The sequence below is a fragment of the Cetorhinus maximus genome, chromosome 17 (assembly GCF_964194155.1).
Source record: "Cetorhinus maximus chromosome 17, sCetMax3.hap1.1, whole genome shotgun sequence".
Taxonomy (NCBI): domain Eukaryota; kingdom Metazoa; phylum Chordata; class Chondrichthyes; order Lamniformes; family Cetorhinidae; genus Cetorhinus; species Cetorhinus maximus.
Window position 1 is genome coordinate 37,232,830 of NC_135895.1, and position 20,603 is coordinate 37,253,432.

The following is a 20,603-nucleotide window of genomic DNA, read 5'->3' on the forward strand; positions in this document are numbered from 1 at the left end:
CAACAACTTAAAAACCATTTTGGGGGGTTTTATTTACTCATTAGTTTGTAATTTCTTCTCCCATTGATAGGAAGAAAGAAGCGAATAAAGTACAAAATGAGCATCCACAGTTAACGGTCTTCAGATTCTCTTTGCTAATTAGTGAATATAGGGATAAAGAATCGTTTTGTTTTGTGCTGAGGTATAAGTTGCTTTAGCAGAATCACTTAGACAGGCTTTCTCTCCTAGCTAAAGCAAACATAAAAAGCTTACAGCAGTATTATATACATCAAATCACCATGAATGTACAGAAATAAAAAATGGATTTGCACCCCAGTGGCAGAGAAAATGTTTAAATAGTTACTATTTTAATAGTTAGTTGCTGATCTCTGAGCAAGTCATTTTTTGAGATTCTCTAAATTAGCTTTTCACTTGTCCAAAAAATATTAATTGATCTTCCACCAGGAGAAATCAATCCTCAAAAATGAAATAAAATACAACTTTGGTATAGGCGATGAGCCAGTCAGTGAAGGTAGAGAACAGCTTCAAAAAGATCCACTGATTCAATAGTGGATCAGATGAAGCGAAGAAAAAGCAGCAGAAGCAATAATGGACTGGAGATGGATGGATAAGCACAGTAAAATTAAAATAAATGCAAGCTGGTGAGTTGTGTTATTTTTCAGTTTAGGGTTCATTGGCAAGTGGCATTTTTTTTACCTCTGCTGCAGCCCTACATTGTCCTTTAGAGGAGAATACTATGTGGAAGTCACTGCAAGTGCTGTTTTTGTGGGCCTTTTTAAACACCGTGGCCAGGAATTTCTTCTCCTGTTCGCAGCGGGTGTCATGGCGGGCAGGAGCAGAAAATATTGTGAGAAGGCCAAAAATCAGTTTTACGCCGTCATAAAACCAGGTTGTGATTCTGCGCTCCAGCCGTTAGTGGCGGGCCGCATTTTCTGCCGCAACACGTCGGGAATATTATTTCAATATTTTTGCATGTCATTATAAGGTCTCCTCACCAGAATTAGTCCCCTCATGCTGGATCATCCAGGCACGTCAGCATGCACTTAAAAAGATGTGTTTCAGAACGGGCTATAATCGACGTGCACCTGGTGATCTGCACGTCGCTCCTCACTTCACGGATAGTTCTCCTACCTTACATCAAGTAGCATTTGTGGGAATCACCGCCAGCCTTTGCAGGCAGCACTACTTCACTTTCAGGGGGCTGTCACAGGCAATCCCTATCTACCAGACCAGTGGTAAGGCTGGAGTGGCTTCTCATGGGCTGCAGGGCTAGGTCTGTACTAGGGAAGAGGGGAAGTGGCCTCTCACAGGAGAAGGGGCTGCAGGGCTAGGGGTCATACTGGGGTAACGAGTGGGGAAGGTTGCACTCAGGCACACGACTGGAGGGAGGGGGGCGTGGCGAAGTTGAACAGTGTAAGTTGTCTCAAGGTGGGAATGGGTGAGGTCCACAAAGGCCATTGGCTCATCCACTTCAAAACTTTCAGCAGCTAACAAATGGACATGCACTGGAAGCACGATGGGATCAAGGAAAACAGCGGATGGATGGGGAGGTCTATGAGGGAGGAAAACCTGAACATGAAGTTCCTCCAGGACGATGGAAGGCCTTTTACTCTCACAGGGAGGGTTGAAACTGGTCTGGCAATTAGACTTCTACACCACCATTTTCCAACCTGCTGCAATGGCGCAGTGCCAAATTAAAATGAGGAGAAGCTCTGCTGGTGAGGGCTCTGCAGGCAGATTGGAGGGCAGCTGCATGCACCGTTGGGGGTGGGGGTGCTGACTGCATTGGCATGTAACTGAACTATGCCTTCCCAAATGAGGATAAAGGCACAGCTGAGGCATTTTAGGAACCTTTCAATGACTGTGCAGGGAATCAGGAAAGTGATGCAATAATGCCCATTCCCGTGAAACTAATCCCACAAAGTGGCACTAATCGATCTCCTTGTTTTAACCCCTTGTTTGCAGTGTGGAAACTCCCCAGAGTAATAACAACTCCATACCAATTGAGTGAATGGACAAGCTCCTAGAAGCCAGTTAAAACATTAGCACTGGATGGTTCACTGAAGAGAAACCTCATGCCCTCCTCAAAAAATCTCACTTTCTGAATGAACATTTACCCTCATGTTCATTCCCAAGAGTGTAGTATTAGAGTGCAGTGAATGAGGCTCCTAGTGCCTGGGCTGAAAGCAGCCAGGCCAAAGCAATGTCATAGCATTCGATCATGTGTTGGGAGGGTTGTGGAGGGGGAACTCGATACGTACCCCACACTGGCCATCATTTCAGTGCACCCTGTTGTCTGGAGGGCCCTGGCCTGCTTGGGTGTCCTGCTGAAGGGATGGTGCACCCTCCTCGGCCTGTGAAGTTGGAGGTGATGGGGTCACAGGAAGAGGGGATTTGGATCAGCTGGAGAGTTCCGGGTCACCTGGCTGTGTATCCCCAGGGTGTGCATCTGCTGGTCCTCCTTCCTATGGGTACCCGAGGGCCCCTGGCTGACTCCTTGAGGAAAAGGGGCACTGGAGTGAGATCTAGGTGCCCCGCTCCCCCTTGCGTAGCCACTGTTGGATGCCACCAAGGTCTACAGCATTGGAGTGCTGCTCCTGTGGCAGTGCAGGACCGATATCCCAGACCAAGTTCTCCATGGCAGCCACCTACCTGCCAGTGGTGACCTTGGTGCATTGGTATGCCAGTGCTACCTCAGACTGAAGGATGGATGGACTCCTCCATTGTAAATTGCAATCTGAGGAATGTAGCTGACATCCCTTCCTGATATTCCCTTGACTGTCGCTGCAACTGCAGCAACTGATTTAGGACTGAGACCTGAGGCTTGTCATCTGACTTGGACTCAGCAAAATCGTAACCTCCAGCAGTCCTCCAAGTGCCGGCAACCTCGGATGCCCCTGCCTCCGCCTGGTGCGGACCAGATTATGCGCTATGTTTACCAGATCATGACCCCAACCCTGCTCTAGAACTAGGTCCCACCAAGCTGTGTGTCTCTGTGCTGGTGGAGGGTGTGGGTGAGCCCTGTAAAGGGTCTTCTACGGTGTTCTCCTCTGGTTCCTCATTTGCGGTGTCCTCTGGGCTAGAGTTGAGGCTTGCAGATGCCATTGGACACTTTCCAGAGGTGCCGATGAGAGAAAGGAGAGATAATTAGTGCATTGTATTTGACTCTAAAATAGGACAATGCACTCACTGAGAGATAAGCTGGTGCAGGATTTTCACTTGTGTGTGTGCTGCCAACCTTACCATTGGTGCAGGCACGGTCGATGTCTTCTCTGGCCAGCTCGACGGCTCAATTCTAGAACTCTGTGAGGACCTTGCTGTCGGGCACTCCACCCCCAGTCTGGGACCTCTGCCTTTTATTGTGCTTGAGCTTGTCCTGCATAAACAAAGACAGAGAGTGTGAGCAAGGCGCATGCCAAGCAAATAATAATGATGCCTGGCATGTGTGTGTGGTGACGGGAGCCACGGACGGGATGAGGATGTGATCTCCAGAGTAGATGAGCCCAGATGGAGATGTAAGGGTGTGTGAGTGTGTCGTGATGTCTCTTGGGCTGGCAATGAGTGAGATGTCAGTGAATGTGTAATGGGTTTGTGAGTGTGATGAAATGGTTGACTTACCCTGGCAGAAGGGATGAGGTCATTCATCCTCTTCCTGCTCTGGGTGGCTTCCTCTTCTGGACCACATTGGCATTGACCACCGCTGCCACTGCCTCCCAAGCCAGATTGGTCATCTTGCTAGACCTCCTCCTTGCTGGACTAGGGGTAGAGCACATGGTGGCAGGACTCGACTGCATCCAGCAGGCGCTCCAGTGAGGCATCGCTGAATCTGGGGGCTACTGTCTTCTTGGGTTTCGGGGCCATGTCTTCAGAGCAGCAGTCCTGGCTGTCGACATTGAGAAGGCTGTGCACGGCTGCACTTTAAACATGGCACCTGGAGTGAGGAAGCAGTGAGCTGACAGCGGGATGGATGAATCAGAGGCTGCCCGCCAGCTACCCAGTGTGTTTCCGTGCTCACATAATTACTGAGGCGGGGAGCGAAAACCCGCCATTGTGGCCGGCGGGCAGAATGCAATTTTTCATGCCCATTCTCTCACACAGTGCAATGGGAGGAAATCCCGCCCTATGTTTACAAAACTAAAAGCTACTGTGCATTTCTTTATGTAATGCTGTGTTAGGGCTTATGGCAGTGTATAAATCCAAAGATCCAATAAACTCATTCTAGTGCCGGTCTCAAGATAAAGCCTTATGCAGCACGCCACCTAGCACCACATGACATGATATGGTCTAAACGACAGAAGGCCTTAACATTAATTCCACGTGAGAACCAAATACTTCAGAGAGCTAAAGTAAATATATTAAATTGTTGTTCATGCGATATAGTGGGGATATATTAATAAATGCTTTTATCTAACCCTGCTTTAGTTTGGATCCCAGGAAACTGCTGTCTTTAGGTCAACTCCTGGCATCTATACAACTAAATCCCACTGCCTTATACCAACAACAGGCTGACAGACAAATTATTTTATGTGTCTTTAAGTTTGCTGATGACATAAGGAAGCCACATTTAGCAGTGGTTTACATGTTATTAAAGATGCCCTAATACTCCATTGGAGGCATTTTTTTCCCAATGTAGAGAATTAATTTAAGAGGATTGGAGGTTGGCAGAAAGATCTGCACGTTCAGGAAAACAAGCAAAACAGAAAATGCTGGCTACACTCAACAGTCAGGCAGCATCTATGGAGAGAAACAGAGTTAACGGGCAGAATTTAATGCCCGTATGGAGGTGGGTGGTGGGGTATATGTGGGGTGGGGGGGGTAGGTGAGAGGGTGCAGGTGGAGGACCTCTCCACATTTCCACCTATGCCAAGATTAAGTCCAGGGCAGGAAGGCTCGTGGACAGCCTTCCCCTCTTGCTGCCAATTGACACCCTTAAGTGGGCAATTAATGCGTATTCGAAGTAGCTGTGGGAGTTGATGGACTTATAATGAATATTGGTAGACAGTCTATCACTTCAACTCCTCACACCTTGCTTCATGTAAGGACTCCATCCCATTGTCTCAGTTCCTCCGCCTTCGTCACATCTGTTCAGATAATGCCACCTTCCAAAATAGCGCTTCTGACATGTCTTCCTTTTTCCCTAACCGAGGGCTCCCCCAACACTGTGGTTGACAGGGCCCTCAAGCGTGTCTGACCCATCTCCCACATCTCTACCCTCACCCCTTCTCCTCCCTCCCAGAACCATGATAGGGTTCCCCTTGTCCTCACTTTTCACCCCACTAGCCTCCATATTCAAAGGATCATCCTCCACCATTTCTGCGAATTCCAGCATGATGCCACCACCAAACACATCTTCCCCTCAACACCCCACCTCCCCGTCAGAATTCTGGAGGGACCATTCCCTCTAAGACACCCTGGTCCGCTCCTTCATCTTCCATGCCACCTTCCCATGCAATTGCAGAAGGTGCAATACCTGCCCCTTTACCTCCTCCCTCCTTAGTCCAAGGCCTCAAACACTCCTTCCAGGTGAAGCAGAGCTTCACTTGCACCGCCTTCAATTTGGTCTACTGTATTCACTGCTCCCAATATGGTCTCCTCTACAGTGGGGAGACTAAGTGCAGACTGGGTGACTGCTTTGCAGAACACCTTCGCTCAGTCCACAAGCATGATCCAGACCTTCCTGTTGCTTGCCATTTCAACACACCATCTTGCTCTCATGCACACATGTCTGTCATTGGCCTGCTGCAAATTACACTGAAGCCCAATGAAAACTGGAGGAACAGCATCTCATCTTCCAATGAGGCACTTTACAGCCTTCCAGACTTAACATTGAGTTCAACAACTTCAGACCATGAACTCTCTCCTCTATATTTACCCTTTTTAAAATAAATTTTTTAAATTTTAATTCTAATTTATTTTTTTTTAATTCTTTTTTTTTAAATCTTTTTTCCCCAACACCCCCCCACCGCTGGGCCATCAGTCACTAGTTTCTATGTTGTGCTTTCACAGAGTGCTGACCCTTGTTCTGCTATTAACATTCTGCTTTTCTACCTTTATGTCAGTATCAGCACCTTCTTTAGTCTTTACCACCACCAATAACACTCCATTTGTCTTTTTATCCATGATATCTTTGTCAATCTCTCCTTAGCTCCCTGACCACCTATCTTGCTCCACCCGCTCTTAAACAGTATAAAATCCATCACCTTTCTACTTCTCTTTAGCTCTGGAGAAGAGTCATATGGACTCGAAACATTAACTCTGTTTCTCTCTCCTCAGATGCTGCCAGCCTGCTGAGTTTCTCCAGAATTTTCTGTTTTTATTACGCATTTTAACTTGACCACCATAACTTGATACCTCACATTCGCTGCTGCTGCTATAATAGATCCTTACTTCATTTTTTATTGAGTGTTCAGATTATCTAACATTATTGCAGAGCCAGACAAACAGAAACAGCTTTGGACTAAGGTTGCCATATATAGAAAAAAATAATTAGATTTTATAGTCCTTGCTTTGAGTTGGTGGAATTGGCACAATGGGTGGAGTCTTATGCCCTTTGAAACATTTCAGGCTTCGCGAACATTTCCGAGTCCACACGAAGCGTTATGGTTGATGAAGCGGGCTTTGCACTTTTGCAGCACATTTATCAAGTCAGTAAGAGGAGGTCTTCATGCCTGTTGCCGGGTAGCCACCTTTAAGCTGCTGCTGGCCTCCTGACTAAGCTGCAGGATCTTGGTCCGACGCAAGTAAGATCCCAGTGGCATCAGCAACTTGCCCCCAGTTGATCCCTTAATTGGCCTCTTGACTACTCACTGCTGCCAGTTGGGTAGCTGTTGCTGTGTAAGCTCTGCCTCTAGTAAGATTGTTTGGAAGCAGGAACATCCTGGGAGTTACCATTGACTAGAACTGAACTGGATTAGCCATATAAATACTGTGGCTACAAAAGCAGGTCAGAGGCTAGGAATCCTGTGACGAGTAACTCACCTCCTGACTCCCCAAAGCCTATCCACCATCCACAAGGCACAGGTCAGGAGTGTGACGGAATACTCTCTATTTGCCTGGATGATTGCAGCTCCAACAACATTCAAGAAGCTTGACACCATCCAGGACAAAGCAGCTCACTTGATTGGCACCCCTTCCACAAACATTCATTCCCTCCTCCACCAACGAACAGTGGCAGCACTGTGTACCATCTACAAGATGCACTGCAGAAACTCACCAAGGCTCCATAGGCAGCATCTTCCGAACCCACAATAGCTACCATCTAGAAGGACAAGGGCAACAGATGGGAACACCACCGCCTGGAAGTTCACCACCAAGCCACTCACCATCCTGACTTGGAAATATATCGCCATTCCTTCACTGTCGCTGGGTCAAAATCCTGGAACTCCCGCCCTAACAGCACGGTGGGTGTACCTACACCACAAGGACTGCAGCGGTTCAAGAAGCCAGCTCACCACCATCTTCTCAAGGGCAATTAAGGATGGGCAATAAATGCTGGCCTAGCCAGCGATGCCCACATCCCATAAATGAATTTTAAAAAATGGCTGGAAAGCTAATCCAACCCACCAATATTAAATCTTACTCCTGGCCCTGCCTCCAAATTTGCCTCCGCCGGGCTGGGAAAATTTGCCCAATGTGAGTTTTTCCCACCAGATCTTTTGAGATTGACCTAATTATAAATTTAAAATGGGCCCTTGACCTGAGTTAGGCCTGGCATTAGAGCTCGCAGATTGCGAAAGAGCCATGACAAATATTCCACACTGTCAGCCCTTAAAAGGCTGCAGACCAGAATTAATGTGATGTAGCCATTCAAAATGATTTCTTAGCCTTTCCAAGAACTGAAAGAAAGTGAAAATTGATGTTTAACCTTACTAGAAGGATTTTGAAACTGTGTGCAAGCCTATTCATGGAACAAATGAAATGACTGGTAAATATTAATGCGTAACAAAAGAGTGGCAGCAAGAGCAACTGATACAGTGAAACGCCACTTGGATTCATGTTTGGCGGCTTTTGCCTGAGGTGGTTGAGAGTAGTAGACTTGCCCTATTTGGCAATCAGGCACCATCCCCAGAGGACAGCAGTACAGCATGCCTAGCAACAAGTGGCATGTAAGACTAGTGCTGCATACATTATATGCAGGTCCTGGGAACAGATGTAAATGAAAGTTACTACCCAAATATTCATTCAAAGATATGGTGCAAGTACCTGTATGTGCAATTTACAATTGAAGCTTTGCCAAACTGATCTCTCCAAATGCTTCACACGTCAAATAATTGTAACACAACCTAGATGCACAATGCATGGTTATTTACTCATAATGTAAATGGCTGAAAGTTCAGAGCATGTATGTCACTGTATATGTGCTCTTTCAACTTCTATGTCATGACTGTTCACATACTAAGATGGTCCATAATATGAGGGAACAGATATGAGGTCCGGAAATAATCGGAAACTCGTTACAACCTTGACTTTCCCGGATGATACTAACCAGGCAACCTTGGATACAAGGGTAACATTTTCCCCCCGTTGTGGGGGGAATATGGGGGTGCAGGAGCGGGCACGGGTGGGCGGTTTCCCAATCGGCGCTCCCGTTTGGGGGCGTGCCGCCATTTTATGTGGGCGGGCCAATTAAGGTCCAGCCAGCGTGACATCCGCCAGGAAGTGCTGTGCGCTCCCTGTGCGGGCAGGGGGAGGGATTCCCTGAGCCGGGAGTGTGCTTTTTCATGCATGTGCACGAAAGAGCACACAGATCTCCCTGAGGCAAAGTGCTGCCTCAGGGAGATCGGCTCAGATTTGAAACTTCAACTAAACATGAGAAAAAAATTTCGCTGACAGTGTCACATGAGTTGGGACATGTTCATAACCTTTATTTTGAAATATTCTGAGATTTTTAAATCACTCATGAAACCTCATCCCGCCCGTGGATGAGGTTTCATGCTTTTTCAGAAGCCCACCAGGGCTCCCGGCCTGCCCACCAACCTTAAGGTTGGACGGGCAGGCCCATTAATGATTTCAATTAGTTTCTTAATGGCCTTAATAGGCCATTGACAGGTCGGCGGGCCCCACCGCTGCTCGCAGAACAGAAGATTCTGCCCAAGAAAACAGGGGATTAGACCGCCCCCAAGGCTAGTACCATATACTGCTATTATGTCTTGTCGTCCTCATTTACTTCCACACAAATACCTAACACACAATCTTGCAAAGTCTGTGTGAACTGTTCCCAATGATACTGTATCATTGCTGGAGATTAGTAATGCTTTCCTCACTAGAAGTTCATCCTTACGATGCCATAATTATACATAATTATGATTTAATAGAAATTATTAGCACTTTTTAAAAATCATATGTCAAAAAATGTATTGACCTTTTTAGACTTATATTCAATCAATAGCTGTGACAAGAGAAGTTTTATTTCTCATACAAATATTTTAAACCTGAAAATACTTTAGGAAAGATTCACATTTCCCCATAATTTAAATTGTAAGCTGTATTGCGTCCACATGTTTGAGATGGCACTTAGTGTTTGCATCAGAAGCAACTAATAAATGTTCAACATTCTTGACCTGTACCAAGTTTTTCTTACATGTAAGCCTTGTGGTTGGACTCTGTGGTATAGCTTTTTCTGTGACCTCATGAGCAGAATTTTTCCCCCGTTGCGGGGGGTTGTGCGGGGGCGGGTGGGAGTGGGCGTAAACCCAATCGGCGCCCCCGATTGGGTCCGCGCCGCCATTTTACATGGGCGTGCCAATTAAGGCCCGCCCAGCGTGACACGCTCCCTGTGTGGGTGGGGTGGAATTCCCTGAGTTGGGGTCTGCGCTATTTCGCGCATGTGTGCGAAAGAGCACAGAAATCTCCCTATCTCCCTGAGGCACCTCTGTGCCTCATGGAGATTTGTTTATGGTTTAAACATTTAAATAAAGAAATTTTAAAAATTTAAAACATGTCCCCTCATGTGACAGTGTCACATGAGCTGGGGACATGTCAATGAATTTTTAAAAAATTTTTTATTGAACACTTGAAAAATGGTCTCTTCGCCTGCCCCCCCAACCTTGAGGTTGGACGGGCAGCTCATTTTATTAATTCAATTGGTTTTTATTGGCTACGCGCCCGCCGAACTGAAAATCTAAATGACACGCGGTGACGTCGGGATTTTCCAGTAGGAATGACTAGATTGTGTTGAAAAGCAGAAATTGTAAAAGTCCTTTTATTTTCTGCTCCCTAATCCTGTGGTGAATTGTATCCTTGCTGTTGTTATGAAATTTTCATACACCATGGCTCCTAAATGGGGAGGGAAACAGTATTAATGTTTCAAGTCGTGACCTTTCACCAGAACCAATTCTGATGAACGGTCACAACCTGAAACATCAACTCTGTTTCTCTCTCCACAGATCCTGTCAGACCTGGTGAATATTTCCAGCCTTTTCTGTTTTTACTGGGACTCTCTTTCCCTGTAAAGTTCAATAATACATCAGGTAGCGTATTTACGCGTTGAAACAAAGAGCCATCAGCCTGACTAGTGCACTGTTTCCAAATAATTTCTCTTTGCTTTTATTGGCTATCATTCAAATTTAGACTGTAATGGTACTAAGTAGTAGAAGCAATTTTGTACTTCTGCCCAAAATGGGCATGAAGTGTGCAGGGCATCCCCTATACCTGCCTGATGCAGTGAAAGGCCAGACTAATTTTAATGGTTGGGTCACATTTCAGTGCCACTTGCAAGTTGCTTACACGTTGAAAAAACGGCCCTGCTGTTAAACATTAAAAAAAATCTAAGGGCATGCTACACTCCATTGATTGACAGGCAATATTCTTTGAAATGGAAATAAAACACCATCTGCAGCTTTAAAAAGGCCATCTGGTCTTTCAGTTTCAATGGACTCCACTGTTGACATTTCCTGGAGTTTGTTTTGAGAGCTGGGGCTATTATGAATTCTTGGTTAAGTTTCAAAGATCCAGAACCACTTAGCCCCCCTGCTGTTGTGTTCACATTTTAATTGACAATTTTAAGAGGTTATTAAAGGATTATCTGTCTTTGATGCTATCCTTGGATAAGTGCTTGTTTTTACAACAGGTCGTCCATTTGAGGGGATTTATATTTTTGAATGGGGTTTATGGTGAAGTTTCATTCAGTATGAAGTGCCTTTGAATATGACAACTCTATTAGGTTAGAAGTTTAATATTTTAAGTATCCATTTTAAAGATATCCTGAGGTCTGTTCATAGTGGATACTTGGTGAATGGCAATGATGGATGCATGGATGGGGGGTGGGGGAGGGAGCACAGAGTAGTATGGGATATGAGGGGGCATGGGGAGTAAAAGGGGGCCATGGAGGGGGAAGAGGGGACATGAGTAGTTTGAGGGAGCATGGGGAGTATGAGGGGGCATGGGGTGGCAACCGAATATGAGGATGCATGGGGAGTATGAGGGGACATGTGGTGGCATGAGGGATATAAGGGACCATGGACGATATGTGTGGGGTGAGCAGATGGGAGTTAGGGGGCATAAGAACTATGCTGAAGAGCTGGGCCGACATCCCAGCGAACTGGGGCAGGACTTCTAACCGGTCCTCCTTGGCACCCACATTCCTCTGACGCTGCCTTGGGACTCAGAAAACCAGACCCTGCCCACCACTTCTCCAGGAGCCAAAAATATGGCGGGTAAGGGCAAAGGTGACAGGCTCAGGTTTCAAACTCGGGAAGTGGTCCGACTCACGTTTCCCAAGTCCAAGACAAAAATCCATCCCAGAGTGTTTCCACTTGTGGAGAAGAGCAAAACTAAAAGCCATCAATATAAGATAATCACCAAGAGTCAAATAGTAAGAAGGAACTTCTTTACCCAGAGAGTGGCAAGGATGTGGAATTTACGACCACAGGGAGGAGTCGAGGCAAATAGTATACAAGTGTTTAAGGTCAAGCTAGACAAACACACGAGAGAGAAGGGAACAGAGGGCTATGTTGATAAAGTTAGATGATGAAGGATGGGAGGAGGCTTAAATGGAGCATAAACACCAACATCAACTGGTTGAGCTGAATGGCCTGATTCTGTGCAATTAGTCCTGAAAGTTGCAAACATGGTTCGATTTCGGGCTGGAATCAGGCAGCCCATTTCAACACTCCCTTGAAAATTGTATCGGGGGCACTTGATTGGCCAATGGATATGTTTCAGCTTTACAATCTTCAACTGCTGCATGAGCTTTTAGTGCTAGAAAATTGGGATGGCAATAGATCTAAATCAGTGCTTGTATCTGATTTGAACCCTAAAAAGGAATTTCAGATAAACAAACTGTAAGCTAACATGGTAGCACAGAGCTCAATAGAAATCTATTTGTTGAACATTTGGGCAGCAGTTTCATTTACATATCTGCAAAAATGATTGAGTGCACTATTTCTGTATGCCTGCTAACGCTGTAATGTTTCAGTCTTCCACAAAACCAACAAAATCAAATTCTTTTATCTAACTGTCAAATGAATAGCAAAGTGCTAATATATCTTTTCTTCAGCCAGCTTTTCTCCACACTGTGGTATACAATAGGTGAATCTGTGTTCTCAGTGTACAAGCAAAAAAAGAGGTGTACCAATAGGTCAACATTGGTCAGCCATTTAACTGTGGAACCTTTTCTTTGGTGGCTCCCTCATTACATTCCTCAGCCTGTTCATTTTATATTGTAGTTTCTGTCTATTTTATCTTGTTGTAAAGAATAAAGTTATAGTTCCATCATTTTAAAAAAAATTTCCCCACAGATGACTGCAAGAACATTGCCAACATATTGAAGGAACTGGCACGAAGAGGGTTCACTTTCAAGCAAACTGGATCAAACCTCTGAGCATGCAGAAGAAAAAACATGTCTTCCTGCTTTGAAAAAGCCTACAAGGATATATGGTAAAAGTAGTTAAGACATGTATGGCATGCAATTAGTTGTCATCGAAAATAATCTAGTTCAGTTATACCAGCATGAGCCAGTTTAACTATATTAAGGTGTTCCTTGTTTCATAAGGTGGACAATTCTGTTACTGATTGACCAGTAAAACATGCTTTCTTTTTTTTATCGAAAATTGAAGTTTATTTCTAACTTGAAGGGGAAGATTATTTTTCTGAATTGTCAAAAATCCTAAACTGTATAAAGGAAAATACTTATACTCTTAACCATGCCTCAATTTCCTATCTTAGCTTGTTTGGGCTTTAAAATTCTGGGTTATAACTTGCAGAGAGAGATTTATTGGCCTAATATCTGTTATATCAGAGGAAAATCAGTCATGAAGGCCTACCACTACAGCCCCATCTCAACCTAGAGTTTTCTCCCTTACGCTGGCAGGATTAGTGTCACAGCTACGCTGCATGTAAATGGCAGCAGGGAGATTGGGCCAAAAATCTACAAGATCACCCCAAAGGACCATCAGGAGAGGGATGAGATAATCCCTGTTGCTTTGACAAAAAGCCTACTAGCTCAATGATTGAAGAAATAGGGCCTAGTAGTGGCCTCCACAAAGGGCCCAAATATTCACCTCCCTGAAGACTTCATTCCAGTTTTAAGTCTAGCCAGGTCTTCAGATTATCTGTGCTGCCTTTCATATCAGCATCCTCTCCATGGTGGCACAATGGATTTCTTACTGCAGCACCACTACATCGTCCTCTGACAGTTGCAGGCTCGAACTTTGTGATGGTGATTCTACTGGCAATCCACCCTAGATGATACTAAAAACAGTGGCCTAGTTTCTATTGTGCATTCTGGTAACAAAACATGAGTGCATTATTTATAATTGCATTTATGGTTTCACTATACACTGTAGATAAAGAAAGTGTTCATCGTTCCCATCTGATATTACAAATTTCCATTTGAATGTACTTATATTTCCCTTTATATCATCTAAGGATTTTGTGAGAATTCACTGTAAAACATTTCCCTTTTAAAGTATTTGATTGTTTTTACGCCATATCTCACCTTTTCCAGTGAGTTTGTTTTTATTTTACTTACTTATTCAACTGTTTTTCAAGTGATAAGAAAAAAATTACTTGTAGCCGGCATGTTGGTGGGTTTCCCAAATTAAGGTACTGAATTTTGTATGAAAATTCAGGTGGAAGATACATTTCAAGAGAAATGTTTCAAATTATGGGGAAGGAGAAAGAGATAGTTAAAGGAAAAGCAACAGCAAATAGCTGAAGCAATGGTGACTTGTCTGTCTGCTCCTGATTGGTAGTTACCTGTAAAGGGAGAGGCAGTCTTTAGTTCAGTCTTAATCTTCAATCAAGTTTAATTATTCCTTTGCTAAAACTATGTACTGACTGAACCTTATCATGTAAAACTTTTTGTCACAATAAAATGGTGTCCTGAAATGCAATTATTCCTTAATTTAATATATTATCTGTGTTGCAAAATTTTAAATACTAGGTTAAGTGTATTGTTTGCTTATTTTAGGAAATAGTTTCATATCTTGATGGTCAGTTGGTTAAAAGTGGTGATTACCACAATACAAATATAGTCACAAGACACAATTTAATTACTGTATGAAAGTAGCCAAATACCAGCATAGGACCATGTGCTACAACATCTGAGCACAGAATATCCAACTTGTACCTACAAATTATCCCAAATTTAATTTAGCATCTTCTGTGAAATTATTCTGAAATGGCTAAAATAAGCCACATCATCCAAGCTTATCCCAAGTTAATCACTAGCACCTGAAAGGTCAGACATTATTATCCCTTCAGCAGTACTAACCTCCATCCGGAGTGCTGATAATGCACTATGGATGACACTTCCCATGTTATAACCACACAAAGGAAGAGAAGACTATTCAACATTCCTATGCACATGGACTTGGTAGCATTTCTTTGGAACTATAATTGCCACATAGTTGTCCTTGAACCCATTCAGGAGACTTTGAATGGGGCAGCAATTGTTTCCTTGGCTTGGTGGAATTATCTATCACACAGTCATTTCCAGATTTTCATCAGGAGTCGTGATTGGTGAGTATCCTTGTTTGCAGGTGACTCATGCAGATTTGGATCACAGCTCAAGAGCAAGACCAACCCCACTAAAATAGCAGATCGGCTGACTGCCTATTCCAGAAAATGTCTTGAAAAGGAGTATATTTAGTTTATTATGACTAAATGGCACAACTTAATCTGGCAGTACAGGAGAATTTAGCCAGTGTATTTGAAAGGTTGTTGTCTTTGTATGAACTGCTCTTTCAAGGTTAAGCTTGATATCAAAGGGTGAGAAAAACAGGGAGAAGTAAGTGGAAAAGCTTGCCTATTATTATAAATCTTATAGATTCTACAGTGGCATTCATATAGTACACCTAGGGCAATGAAATCAAACCATACATACAGATACTCTATATGTCATCTTAAGTTTTTTGCCTTTCAGGCCTATATCGTGCCTGCTAAAACAAATAATCAATACGTTCATAGATCATCTGGAAACTTCACAAACCATTTAATAATCTCATTGTCAAGTTAAATGTAGTAATCCATTCACTAAAAATTGTGTTTACTTCATCCTTTAATCAACTTATGATGGAACACACGATTTCCTCTGTCAATACATTTTACATTATTGATGTTAATGCTTCCACCACTTTTAAAATGACGGCTTCCATTTAAAGCTGAAGGATCACCACCGTTGATTTCCATTAGGTCCAAATCTCTACAAAACTTGGTTATAAAAATAGAATATGTGCCTATAACTGAAATTTATTAAGGCAGTTGTCTAAAATTTAGCATCATAGAGTTATTTTTCAAAGCAGCATTAAATTTTGAGATATAAGTGATAGAACTGAACCAGTGAATGGTAAGGTGAAAACTTTTATTGATGAACATACGAACATACAAATTAGGAATAGGAGTAAGCCACTCGGCCCTTCAAACCTGCTCCGCCATTCAATACGATCATGACTGATCTAATTGTAACCTCAACTCCACATTCTCGTCTACCTCCAATAACCCTTCACCCCCTTGCTTATCATGAATCTATCTAGCTCTGCCTTAAAAATATTCAAAGACTCTGCTTCCACTGTCTTTTGAGGAAGGGAGTTCCAAAGACTCTCAGCCCTCAGAGAAAAAGTTTCTCCTCATTTCTGTCCTAAATGGGTGACCCCTTATTTTTTAAACAGTGGCCCCTAGTACTAGATTCTCCCACAAGAGGAACCATCCTCTCCACGTCAACCCTGCCAAGACCCCTCAGGATCTTAAATGTTATAGGCTATGGGCCTAGTGCTGGAAAATGGGATTAGAATAGTTCGGTACTTGTTTGACCAGTGTTGACTTGATGGGCCGAAGGCCCTTTTTCTGTGCTGTAGACCTCCATGACTCTATGATTCTATATTTCAATCAAGTCACCTCTTACTCTTCTAAACTTCAGTGTATACAAGCCAAGCCTGTCCAACCTTTCCTCATAAGATGACCCACCCAATCCAGGTGTTAGTTTAGTAATCCTTCTCTGAATTGCTTTCATATATTTACATCCTTCCTTAAATAAGGAGACCAATACTGTACACAGTACTCCAGATGTGGTCTCACCAATGCCCTGCATAACTGAAGCATAACCTCCCTTCTTTTGTATTCAATTCCCTTTGCAATAAGCATTAACATTCTATTAGCTTTCCTAATTACTTGCTGTATCCGCATACTAACCTTTTGCGATTCATGCACTAGGACACCTGGATCTCTGTACATTTCAGAGCTCTGCAATCTCTCGCCATTTAGATAATATGCTTTTTTATTTTTCCTTCCAAAATGGACAATTTCACACTTTCCCACATTATACTCCATTTGCCAGGTCTTTGCTCACTCACAACCTATCTATATCCCTTTGTAGCCTCCTTGTGTCCGCTTCACATATTACTATCCTACCTCTTTTTGTGTCGTCAGCAAATTTAGCAAAGAGCAGGGCCCTTAATATAAGTAGCTTCCAGTACACGCAAATACGCCACACTGTGAGCCTGATTGACCATCTTAAATTGGCTGTCAGTGTAAGACCATAAGATGTAGGAGCAGAAGTAGGCCATTCAGCCCATTGAGTCTGCTCTGACATTCAATGAGATCATGGCTGACCTGATAATCCTTAACTCCACATTCCTGCCTTTTCATGATAACTGTTGGTTCCCTTACTGTTTAAAAGTCTGTCTATCTCAGCCTTGAATATACTTAACGACCCAACCTCTACAGCCCTCTGCGGTATAAGACCACTGTAATTCTGAGCACACTGAGGATTATTTTTTAGCAAATGTTGTCCAATCGCGGAATCACATCTAACATTGGACACTGTGTTTTGAGTTTTGCAAGCATGAGCCAGTTGGATCCGGTCTGTACCTTGTCCCTTGCGAATAGCAGCTAGGACATGCTGTTTGATACGATCCGCCAGGCTTTGGGACGTAAGGTATACATACCTAGCATCACACTTTTTCGAGGCACTGAAATTCATACACCACATTCCATCTTTGCAGACAGAAAGAACATGTACACACATTGCGCCTGTTCTTGCTGAACAAAATAAGTGACAGACACTCGCTGACTCATTCCTCAAGGCAATGCCTTGACCAATCAGCACCAGCTGCCCTGTTTAAATTTCAAACAGTGTTTGGCAGTTAACTGCCAGTCACTGGTGCATTCTCCATGGTAACACCTCTACCAATCAGGGTAAACTTGCCAACCAATCATACAATATAAATTGTTGTTTTCTCCTTATATGGTATTCTTGCAGTGTCCTGATGAGTGCAAGATGAAAAGCTTCAACACATCTCTTTTTTCAGCAATACTCAAGTTCTGTACTACAAAATGACTATATGTGCTTTTTCTTTAAGTTTGATACTATCTTTATTTTTTTTTAGTTAATCATGGATGGTGGATCCTCCCCTTGGATTTTTTCTTTCACATTGGAATGTATCTATTCTGTGTATTCTGAAATATCCCTTAAATGTTTGCACTGCGTATCTATTGACCTATCCCTTAATCTTATTTGCCAGTTCACTTCAGTTGGCTGTGCTTTCATGCCCTCATAATTGCCTTTATTTAAGTTTCAAATACTAGTCTCGGCCCACTCTTCTCTCCTTCAAACTGAATGTAAAATTCAATCATATTATGATCGCTGCTATCTAGGGGCGCCTTCATTATGACGTCATTAATTCATCCTATCTCGTTGCAGAATACCAGGTCTAGTATTGCCTGCTCTCTGGTTGATGCCAGAACATGCTGCTCTAAGAAGCTATCCCGAAAATATTCTATGAATTCCTCAAAAAGGCTACCTTTGCCCATCTGACTTTCCCAGTCTGTATGCAGATTAGAATTCCCTATGATTATTGCTGTACCTTTCTGACAAGCTCCCATTATTTTTTTCTTTATACCCTGCCCAATGAACTGGAACCCACTTCTCCCACATCAGTCTTCTCTCTAATTTTATGTATCCTTTGCTAATTTGCACATGCTCAGGTAATAATCCAGAGATTATTACCTTTAAGGTTCTGCTTTTTAATTTAGTGCCTAGGTCCTCATACTGTTGAGGCAGAACCTCTTTCCTGGATCTACCTATGCCATTGGTACCTACATGGACCATGACAACTGGATCCTCCCTGTCCCACTGCAAGTTCCTTTCCAGCCCTGAGCAGATGTCCTGAACTCTGGCACCGGGCAGGCAACACAACTATCTGGGCTCTCGCTCTTTGCTACAGAGAACAGTGTCAATCCCCTCATTATACCGTCCCCTACTACCACTACATTGTTTTTTCCTTCTCCCACTTGAATGGTTTCCTGTACCACAGTGCCATGGTCAATTTGCTCATCCACCCTGCAACCCCACTCTCACCCAAACAAGCTGAGAGAACCTCAAACCTATTGGACAATTGCAAAGGCTAAGACTCCTGCACTCTGGGTCTCCTTACCTGCCTCTCCCGTAGTCACACCCTCCTGTCCTTGACCACTGACCACATCAGATGACCCTATCCTAAGTGGTGTGACTGCCGCCTGGTACAAAGCATCCAGGTAACTTTCTCCCTCCCTAATGTGTTGCAGTGTCTGCAGCTCAGCCTCCAGCTCAATGACTCTGAGCTGAAGCTCCTCACAAACACTTACTGCAGACGTGGTTGCCCTGGATCACACTGGCATCCAGGAGCTCCCACATGCGCAGCCTTGATACATCACCTATGGATGCACCTGTCAGTTTATTTTGGAAAGTAAGACAGTTAAACAACATACTGAGAGAAATAAAATACATTGAGAGAGAGAGTGGGGCATATGTGTGACATATTGTACGACTAAGCTGGCCCTGAAATATCATTTAAGTTATTGAAGTTGGAGAAAGGTTAGCTCAGTTATTTAAATTTTCAAGGAAGCTGGCCTTATGAAATTCCATACGACTTTCAATGCAAGGGGGAGTTATGGAATGCTCAAAAAAGATTTTGCATTGTTACCATAAATGATACAGCTGATTATATCCCACCTGCCCACAAAGTCTACATCAGTGCTTTTCTTCACAAGTGAACTAGTCTAATGCCACTTTCCTTCTCGATCCCTGTACTTTTTAATATTTTCCTTTCTCAAATAATTATTTAATTCCCTTTTGTGAAAATTTATGCACTCTGCTTCAACAAAGATTCCAAATATTGGTCACTCTCTGTATAAAAGCGCTTTTCAAACTTCCTGAATGTTACATTAGTGCTAATTTGTTACCATCTCATACCCCTTCACAATTCAAAATCTCTATTAGATCACTCCATAAACTTCACAGCTCCAATTTTAAAAAAAGCTATAATTTATCAAAGCTGCTTTTCTATCCAAGGTGCACAATGCCTTCTTAGGCTTTGGAATAGCCACAGTTGTCAGGTCATTTCCTAGGGCCTTGCACTAGAAAGCAGGTAGAATGTTCCACCAGTGCTGCAGGCTCGAGAATATTGCCAGAACAAGAATGGCTGCCAAGGTCAGAGCCAAAATCATCTGCAGCCTTCTTATGTCATATTCCTGACACTTGGGAAGCAACTCAGCGTTCAGGAATTGTATTTATGCTTACAGATACAACAATTCAATCCTTTCACTAACTCACTGCAACTAATTTTCCCCATCTCTCCATGGTGCTGTTCACAATTTCCCTCCCCGAATCATCAATCTCATCTTCCTCATGGCCATCTAGCACTGTATATCAATCAGACGGTTTCCTTCATTACCTTTTGTTTCCAACAAAAGCAACAGCTAATGCTTTTAAGGTGAAAAATAAATCCTAACACGCTTCAAGAAAAAATGGGTGACCAAATGCTTGGTCAAAAAGATGGGTTTTAAGAAAGGCATTTATTATAACGTTATATTATTTGTAAAGAAATAGGAACTTAATGTTTTAAGAATGTACATCCAGGGTGCCACATTTACTGCTGTATTGCAGTCAGGTGCTGAACAACAATGTATCAATCCAGCCACATGGAAAGCTGGTAAGAAATACACTCGATGAAGCTCCAGCGTTGAATCTAAAAGTGTAATTATTTTGAACTTCTGGGAACTAGAAGACATAACATGGTGGCAGCTGGTGTCAGTGAGTAAGACCTGAACATTTAAATTGAATTAATGTTGAATTAGATTGAAAAAAATCAACCCGAATTAGTGCCAGAGAGAAAAACTGAGTGAAT

The 20,603-nt window shown here is 43.2% G+C and overlaps 1 protein-coding gene across 1 annotated transcript in view; it reads left to right on the forward strand.

Moving 5' to 3' along the window:
* LOC144692325 (ERI1 exoribonuclease 3-like) overlaps positions 1-14,333 on the forward strand; it is a 443,641-nt gene extending 429,308 nt beyond the window's left edge. Inside the window, exon 8 of the mRNA XM_078561030.1 lies at positions 12,738-14,333. Coding sequence (XP_078417156.1) covers positions 12,738-12,820 — 83 coding nt within the window. The 3' untranslated portion in view covers positions 12,821-14,333. The remainder of the gene's footprint in view (positions 1-12,737) is intronic.
* The last annotated feature ends 6,270 nt before the right edge of the window (positions 14,334-20,603 follow it).